At 38.4% G+C, this 9,548-nt stretch overlaps 1 protein-coding gene across 2 annotated transcripts in view; it reads left to right on the forward strand.

Moving 5' to 3' along the window:
• The window catches only part of LOC149156867 (putative pre-mRNA-splicing factor ATP-dependent RNA helicase DEAH4), a 418,919-nt gene extending 410,401 nt beyond the window's left edge, over nucleotides 1-8,518 (forward strand). The window contains exons 14-16 of one of the 2 annotated variants that reach the window (XM_089438720.1): nucleotides 7,297-7,457; nucleotides 7,566-7,744; nucleotides 7,969-8,518. In XM_089438720.1, coding sequence (XP_089294846.1) covers nucleotides 7,297-7,457; nucleotides 7,566-7,744; nucleotides 7,969-8,134 — 506 coding nt within the window. In that variant the 3' untranslated portion in view covers nucleotides 8,135-8,518. Of the gene's footprint in view, nucleotides 1-7,296; nucleotides 7,458-7,565; nucleotides 7,745-7,940 lie in introns of both variants that reach the window. The other variant, XM_089438721.1, reaches the window with a different exon arrangement.
• Nucleotides 8,519-9,548: the final 1,030 nt, after the last annotated feature.

Raw genomic sequence — 9,548 nt, forward strand, 5'->3', positions numbered from 1 at the left:
TATCTTTTCTAATAATAATAAATATGAATTTGCCAAATATTTAAGTTGTTTGTGGCATCTAGTATTAGAGCCGCTTATTTGAAAAAGTAGCGTTACTATTTCCTTGATTGGTGCGTGGATGATTTTTTTGGAGACTCCGCTTTTTCATGAGAATCTGTTGAATTTGTTGAATATGATGAATTGTGTTGTTGACTACCTCCATCATCTTGGAGTAGTTGTTCGGGTGTAACCTTCATCCTGTCACACAAAGTGTTCAGCAATGACATTGTCTGATTATGATTTATTTCAGATTTGATATATTTCTGCTCAAGCTGTTGTTCTATTCGATTTGTCGTATCCTGTAGCTTCTTGATATCGTTGGAATGTCTAATAACCTTACTCTCGAGATCGACTAATTTTTGGTTGAAATCATCGGAGTGGCTAGTAATCCTATTCTCCAGATCAATCAGTTTTTTGTTGAAATCGGTCATTGTCATCAATGACATTGAACGGGTTTGTGGGGGTGTATATTTGTTCGCCAACTTTTAATTTGTCTAATTTTTTTTAATTAATAATAATAATAAATTTTTTTATTTAAAATAATAATAATAATAAATTTTTTATTTTTTATTTTTATTTTTTTTATCTAATGGACGTTGCAATTTGATATATTTTCCTTTTTGGGTTAACAAGAAAATTTCATAAATTAAACTAACATATATCGAAGGAAAAGAGAACCAATCTTATCACTCTAAGCTTGTGATCAAGATAAAATAAAATTTCATGAGTTTTCTTAATCATTTCGAGCTTGTATTAGGCTGATGATATCTCTCGGAAACTCATGAGCAATCCTTGTATTCACCGCATACAGTTGTTTCAAGGCCCTATTAAATAATATATTGTTTGGATCACCGCCAACCATAAAATGTTGAATCATCTTCTTAGTTTTCTTCAACCCATGTAAGTAGGCCAGCTTTATAATTTCGATAAGGGAATTCCTTCCTATGATATTAGCCTGCGAGATGTACTTGTCCAACCTCTTAATCAGTCCTTCGACTTTGTAGAAATGGGCCAGTTGAACAAGTTCCTTGGGATGGGCATGCATTTCTTCCTTACTAACTTTGGCACTGTACAAATACTTTACAAGTGCTTTCACGCTCTCTCCTCCAACCCCATCAATGTGCACTTCTTTTGTTTCATTTCCGCCAACCATAAAATGTTGAATCATCTTCTTAGTTTTCTTCAACCCATGTAAGTAGGCCATCTTTACAATTTTGATAAGGGAATTCCTTCCTATGATATTAGCCTACGAGATGTACTTGTTCAACCTCTTAATCAGTCCTTTGACTCTATAGAAATGGGCCAGCTGAACAAGTTCCCTGGGATGGGCATGCATTTCTTCCTTACTGACTTTGGCACTGTACAAATACTTTACAAGTGCTTTCACCCTCTCTCCTCCAACCCCTTCAATGTGCACTTCTTTTGTTTCATTTCCTTCTACCATTTCCCAGAATACTTTCAACTTATTCGCTAGAACTAGAGAGTGTGCGTGAAGCAAGGTTCCATCTGAAGTGCAAAGTATGGTAATATTAGCAGTCGCGGATGCTTCACCAGGAGTGAATCTCCACTTTCTTAGAAACGCAAACTCTTCTTTCAAATTTCGAAGAGCTTCCAATTCCAGTGAATTACTCCTGTGTTGGTTTTCAAGATCTTGTTTCGACTCGTTGGCATGAGTCCATGTATAATTAAAACAATTAGTACCCACATAATTAATCCCTATCACAAAACCGCAGAGTCTGCAATTGGTCTGATTTGAGTCAAAATTGACACCATCTGTCATGCCAAAATGTGGATTTTTGCATTTTCCTTTAATGCAAGATGAAATCGATAACACAATCTTTTGGATTAATTGGAAAAACTGCGTGCAAAAAATAATGTTAATACATTGTACACCACTCTTCCGAGAGAGATTGATTTTTACATAATTATATCTTTTGTCAACTTTGGCTGAGCATCTATTGTCAAATCCTCCATAGAAGGTAGGACCTGTTCCTCTTCTTGATCTAGCGTGGAAGGCTCATAGAGTTTCAAATTTTCTACATTCACAACTGAGTAAATGCGCATATATGGTGGTAAACTGAATCGATAGGCATTATCACCCACCTTTTCCAGTATCTCAAAGGGACCATACCTCGAAGCCTTGTTTTTCTTACCAGGACCTTGCAGCCTCTCCTTGTTCAACTGTAACCATACTCTGTCTCCCACCTTGAATGACTTCTCTATTTTGTGTTGATCATGCTTGACCTTATACTTCTCTGTTCTGTGTTGATCATGCTTGGCCTTATACTTCTCTTATGACCTCTGTAGTGTTTATTGACTTGAAACATTATTAGACAATAGGGTAGAGCGTGATCCTTGCCTTTGGTAAGTTGATCTCACCTATTGTCAGGGACTTTGGGATAGAGTGTGACCCCTTGCATTGGGGTAGGTAGGTTGATCTTGCCCATTGTCTTTAGTTCTGGCTGGTAGCTATGGCTCCCTAATGGCGATGGTGGTGATTCCGAGTGGTAGGAGAGACTCCCCGATGGTGATAAAGTCAGGGTGGTAGTTGGAGCTCCCTTGCAACATTTCTTCTTCTTTAGATTCAAGAGTGTTCAACATGAGATGAGCAGAGACATGCAAAGATGAGCAGGGAAGTACATGACATAATGACGAGACACATATGGTGGTCACATGATTCGGTTATAATATCTCCCAAGCTGAGAGAAAGTGTTAATTTGGCAGTTCAGTGGCAAATTCCAACCATTGCATTAAATTTCTCTTTCCGAGAGGATCAAAATTGAAAGTGGATTTTTTAAGTCAAGCCCACAAGTTCAAAATTTTCAAGGTCAGCCTTGTGTCTAATGGCACCTTTCAAGGACAAGATGGTGCACCTCAAGTTACGTATAAATACAAGTGCCCTCAACTTCATTTGGCACCTTATCAACTCAACACATCTCTTCTCTCTCCTCATTTGATTGGTTTGTACAGCTTAGAATTGCAGGGAATCTTTCACACGTGCGAAGGACAAGTGTCACCTTCATGTTGGCCGAATTTCAGGCCTGTTCTAGGACGTTGACCAGCACTGACTTGGGTGGATTTGATATGATTTTACTGCTGTTTTGGGTGGAGTATCTCTGTTCTAGCAGCCTGCAGCTATTGGCACAAAATCCAAGACAATCTGGGCACTTTGACTGCAGCCCTAATTGCAGAACTTTAACTTCAAGTGACCTCTCTAAGTTGACCAAGTTTGACTGTCTGGAAGTGGACTGTTTTTGGGTCATTTCAATCAGCAAAGGGGGCCACATTAATTGAACCAGGATCGAGCTCTTTTGGAGACTTCTTTGACTGCTGACCTATTTCTGGTTATGGCACACTTTGGTTACAGTTGACTGTTGTTGACTTGGGCAGATTGCAGGAAGATCAGATTTGACTCTAGTTGACTTCATCTCTCTCTCTCTCTCTTGTCTCTGCTTTGGATAGTTGCTTGGCATATTAACATTATTGGATATTGGATATTTGCTAGTCAAAGATTGACTTTGACTCTTCGATGATGGACTCTCTTTGTTGAACATTTGAAGACAATCTAATATAAGAAGATTTGCAAAGGGTTTCCCCCCTTGTGGGGTTATTCCCAGGTCATTCACCAAATATTGTGTGTCTCGTCTCTTGGCTATCTTTCATTGTGCATTTGTATAATTGTTCTATCTACTATTGCTCTACTATCATTTGGCTAATTGAAGAAGTGAAATTATAATTTGGATGCTATTGGACATTGTTGAAGTAATAGTTGCAGCATAGAACAATTATTGATGAAAAATTAGCACTTAGGTGAGTGTGATCTTTACCAAATGTCGGACACGATTACCATGGACTTGATTATGGTACCACTTGATTACTGAGGATCAAGTTGGGTGAGGGTCAGTTAGTGGACATAGGTCATTAACGACTACCATCGACTTGGTTATGGTAAATCGACCTTCCCTATTGCCATTGTGGATCATTCTTCCGAGATGAGATGAGAAGAGATGATGATGTAGCTATTAGCTTTCCTTATGTTGAGACATGTAAATCTGAGATAAGATCTATGATGTACTCTTTTAGGTCATGGAGCTTGACCTAGAAACGAATAGGGTGTGTGAGATCTTTAACAAGGTCAAATGTGACTGCCATGGACTTGGTTGTGGTAAATTGATGTCCCCTATCATCCATTGAGGATCAAGACATCATTGTTCATCCAAGATGAGATCTATGGAGCAGTCAGAAGAATTCCTCCGTAGCTGAGAAGGAGCATTGAAATTGGATTGTAATGCTATAAGCTTTCCTTATGATGATAGAATGAAAATACCTCCCTGGCAAAGAGGGATGTTGAAAGTTGTAGCTATGGTTGGCTTTTCCTTTAATGAAAAATAAAAGAGAGAACAAAATTAAATTGCAAATTTGAATTTATTATTTCCCTCCAAATAATAAATTTTAGTCGGCCTCCTTTTGTATAGGATGGCTGGGCCCTAAGAAGCACCTATTCGACCCTTCTTGGAAGTCTATATGAAGGAGAGACCTCCTCCTCCATTTGATTATCGAACTTGTCTTGTGTATCTCTGATCTAGCGAAGGAGGAAGAAGCATAGAGCCGAATTTCAGAGGGAAGGGTTGAAGGGTTTCTATTGCTCTTGGTTACCGGTTTGGTTATTCTCTTGATGCTGCTTCTGATGTAATGATGTACAATGAAGTCTCTCTCTCTCTCATATAAGGAGGAATTTCTGGGTTTTCCCCTCGCCTCAGGCCTAATTTCTGTGTCTCTTGTCTGATGGTTTCTTGTTTATTTCTTTTGTTTCCACTGCAATTTACTACTGCTCTTTCGTGCTTATGAATCAATTTTCTTATTACTGCTACGTGATAATAATGGTAATGCTAATAATGATTGTGTTATCTGTATAAGGGAATTGTTCTAGCATGGCCCTTGAAAAATTAACATGCCCTACCTTCTGCACTCATCCATGCACTCTGTGTTGCATTTTTCTGTGCTTTTATGCATATGTTATTCTGCACATGGTGATCTTCATCTCTAATCCACACGCTGTTGTCTTCCTTCACTCTTGTGCCTTCTGACTTGTCTCCAAGTGCTTTTCCATCCTCCGTGCTTGTCCTCTTATTCTGCCTTGGGTGCTATTCTGGGAGGGTCCTTCAAAACTGCATCAACATTCATGCATGCAAGTTCTGTCATGCCTGCACTTGTTCTATCTGACTTGACTCTGTGCTTTCTCACTGACTCATTTTAACTTATCTTTTACACACACGTCTTGTGCTCATACTGAAACTATTCATCGATGCTCACAGATCACTTTCATGGATGAGTGAAATGTCCAGTGACTTTGGTGCTATGAACTTCCTGCACATACCTTAGTCTTTCCTCTCCATTTGGTACACAAATATTTTCAAATGTATTCAACAGTCCCTTTTCTAGACTATACTTTTTTAATTATTAGGGCCATGCATACCTCTGTGGGTTCCGATATATATATATATATATATATATATATATAGACACACACATTGTGGTTGTAAGGCGATATCCTGAATGGGAGATCGATCCATCACGGGTCTGTAACACAACTCTAGGCTTGTGTAATATTCGATACCCCAGTTAGTACCAATTCTTTTCTAATGCATGGGTTCTGTCATCAGCCTAGATTCCATTTAAGAAGAAAGCACTATCATCTGATAGCAAGATATTACCTTTGTTATAGTCCCGATGCTTGAGCACTCAATGGGTTTCTGAAAGGCCATTGTTTACACCGTCTAGTCTGTTGAAATTTTCCACTGTTGGAAATTTAATGCAAAACAAAGAATTTCACATCTTTGACTAGAGTTTCCCCAGATCTTATCCCTGTGAATTTCAGCCTTAGGGCTGTTATGAAATAGAATCTAAAACAGCAAGGAAGATAACGATGGTTCACTTCCTAACAGCCCAGTCTTCTAGGCATTCCAAGGATAAAGGATATCAAGCCATGTAGATATGGGAGAGGATATAAAAATGAACACAATGACATGAATGAGGATTCTGTCTTTCCTCTATTTACATGAGAGGTAAGGGAGAGCAATAGTACAATGTGGGAGCACTTCTAGGCCAAAACAAGTGAAACACTTGACTCCAAAGTACACATATCATATTCCAAGGTGATGTCACACACAATAAAGACTCAAGATGATGAAACTACTCAAGCCTCAAGCTATGTCCACATCACTCCATCACAAGCCTCCATGGACTCCATATATCCTCCCATGCAATCTACTTCATTGGTTGAGCTGACCATTGCAAGAACACTGTTGCAGCCTATGAGTCCTCGAGCTAACTGCGAGCCTCCAAATAGGAGTCCAAGCAACACCATGCTATTCAATGTTTGATGCCCTTCTCTAAGATGCACAATGCTCCTCCTCCCAAGTTGGGTGTTCTCCATGCAAGTGAACCTCTCCATGTAGCAACAATGAAGGACGTTTATGAAGCAAGCAAGAGAACTCCAACTCCCAAAGGAAGAATATCTTGCCAAGACTTAATTGAGATAAAGCAATCACTGAGCAAGCTCTTTCCACAATGCAAATCCATCATAGATCATTTACCATGTGCAAATCCATCTTGGAGCATTTAGGTGTTGAACATAGACCATGGATTCCAAGTCGTATGAAGACCCAAAACATGGTGTAACATTTTCAGAGTAACCCCAAAAGCTAACATAGTCAAGCATACCTATGTAGAATCAAATCAGAAGTACCATTCTCGCCAAAAGCAGGATATTTATTTTTTTGCATGGATCATGCCAACTACTTGGATGCTATTTGGATATATGTGAAATAGATACTTCTTAAACCCAATTTTGGGATGAGAAGTAAGTGCAGATGTGTGGAGCCTCATGTTTTGGGACTAAATCCACAGAGAAAACGTGCAGATGAGTACTTTGTTCGTTTCTTCTCAGAGATTGTTTTGCATGCTAGCAGAATTGTTTGTTATATATTTGAGACCTGGTGCTGGAGATTTATTTCAGTGAATATCGAAGTTCTTCCCAAGTCAGATTGCCAATTGGATGTCAATGTTTTGAGTTTCTAGCAAGCAAAAACCTTGTGGTCAAATTCAGAACCACAACTATGGATCGTGATTGTTATTTCAGTAAACTTGTGCATGTGCATAAATAAGGAATCCTATATTTAGATGTTGCATATGATAGCGTTTGCACAAAGTAGGTGATATGGAGTCCTGAGATTATTTCTGGTTTGTGATGATCAGAATCTCTAGATGTGCGGCCAAAAGAAAGTTTACGAGAAAATGGGGGCATTAGTAAAAACTTGAGGAAAGCTTTATGCATTGGTTTTGCAAATCGACTTGCACAGCGAATGGAACGTCATAATGGTTACAGAACCTTGTGCTACAAGTCACAGCTAGTCCAGGTTCAATGTCAATTTTCACTCATATTATTTATTTTTATAATTGTTACCACATCTGTAGTAAACACACGCATTGTATTTATTTTAAATTTAGTGAATTCATTGAGGCAGGTGCATCCTACTGCTTGTCCACTGGAGGTCGATGATGATGGGCTCTATCCTGAATATGTTCTCTATAATGAAATGCTAGTTACATCCCGTCCTTATATACGTAACTTGTGTGCCGTGGAGGCATCTTGGGTGAACCCAATATGGGGAAGGTTACAACATCTTGACATCAATAAACTCAGGTACATATTCTTGTGCTTAATGTATGCATTAGGATGCCAGATTAGGGCATGGTAGACTGCTTTAAATCTAAATCCATTTTCTTAGCAACATGCACATGTTATGGCCATAGGATATACCTACTGAATTTGAGCTTTCTCTTATTCTTAAAATTCAAAAATTGGTTGTGGTAAATCTCCAATGTTTGTTACTTTGCAGGCTAATTTTTTTATTATGTGTGTCTTAGTGGAAGGGTTACTTCTTCTGGTGGAGTAAATACTGTAAGCGAAGAGGTATCAAACTCTAATCCAAGCCTGACATCTTCAAAGAAGCCTCCAGAGAACCTTGAAAACAATATCCGGGCAGCTCGGGAGCGGTTTCTTGCCCGAAAGCAATCAAAGATTAAGAAGTAGATAGAAGGAATAACAGATCAATCTGTTTGATCATTTTTGTTGGTCACATATACTTCAAGTCCCTCTTGAATCCACTTTGATTGTAATAATTTGTTGTAGGTCTCTCTTTCTATATATATGTGAAGTTCATGGTGTGGTTTGTGGCTCCCTTCTAATTGTTGTCTTTGTGATGTTTGCTTAATGCTGAGTTTTTTTTTTTCAACTAAAGAAATTGCACCTGGAACAACTCTTAAATGTGCATACTCTTGTTCCAGATTGGACCACAAGACCTTTGGGGACCAAACCTCCCCACCTGAGCATTGTGAGTTTATGAAAAATCAAAGTAGCATATCCCCTGATGAGAATTTTGTTGCACATTAATATGAGACTCTTTAACGACTTCTATCTGGAGAGTTTAGTCGTGGGGAATCAATAATGCAATAGCCCAAGTCAAGTAAGAATAAGACATCATGCAGCAAGGACAGGGAGAGAGCAGTTCATGGTAGGCAATGTGACCTGTGAAAGAAAACTCATGTAGCAAGAGGGTAAATAATACCATCTGATTGTTTCCAAAAATTACGTATACATTGTAGGAAATAGTATTGCAATGATAAGCTTCAATGTGGGCACTCAGATGGCATATTCAGCACCGTTTCAATATAATTTACATGTATCTGTCAGGCTAGCATTCCTGACATTATTATAATTGTTAGGATCTCTCTTGGCCATTTTGTGAATTTGTGGCTGTCAATTTGAAATCATTTTAAAATTAATTATTGTAGTGCAAGGATGTATTCTCGCATAAGAAATTCTGTAAGGGAATTAGCAGTCATTGGATTATAATGCTTTTCTTGTAACTATCGTTCCTCAAAATGGAAGTCATCCCTAGTTACTAGGGTGCTGGTTGCACATGAGGGTGTTGGTGCGGCGTTGGAAGGTAGCTTGTTAGGTGAGAATGTGACAGCAAACACAAAAACTAATTGTAAGCAACATATAAAGGTTTAGGTATTTGCAGTGTGGGGTTGAAAACCCTACAACACTTTAAATTCTCAAGGTACGACATCCTTAACGTGTTAAATTTCCTAATCGTTCACAGTATGGGTGACTACCTATTGCCATTGCATACTAGGGAGTCACATGCATCTTAAGTGATCATATCTGGAAGAGATTACTGGTAATGTTTGTGTCCATGTAAATTCAACAAAAACCAAATTTTGTAGTACCAGTCAACTTCGAGAAAGTGATTAAAACTAAGAAGCTTATAGGAATTTATGCTTTTCCACCTAGAAATCACCATGCCTCCATAAATCAGATGGTTCATTACATAATGAACCAGAAAAAATAACAGTTAAAAGTGAGAATGGAAGCTTTCTATGATACGTATGATAGCAAGTAATATTTAGTTAGCATTTATATTACATGTGGGGCTGTCTCA

This window comes from Pinus tabuliformis, chromosome 9 (assembly GCF_031772625.1).
Source record: "Pinus tabuliformis cultivar Carrire ecotype Pingquan chromosome 9, CPIR1, whole genome shotgun sequence".
Classification (NCBI taxonomy): domain Eukaryota; kingdom Viridiplantae; phylum Streptophyta; class Pinopsida; order Pinales; family Pinaceae; genus Pinus; species Pinus tabuliformis.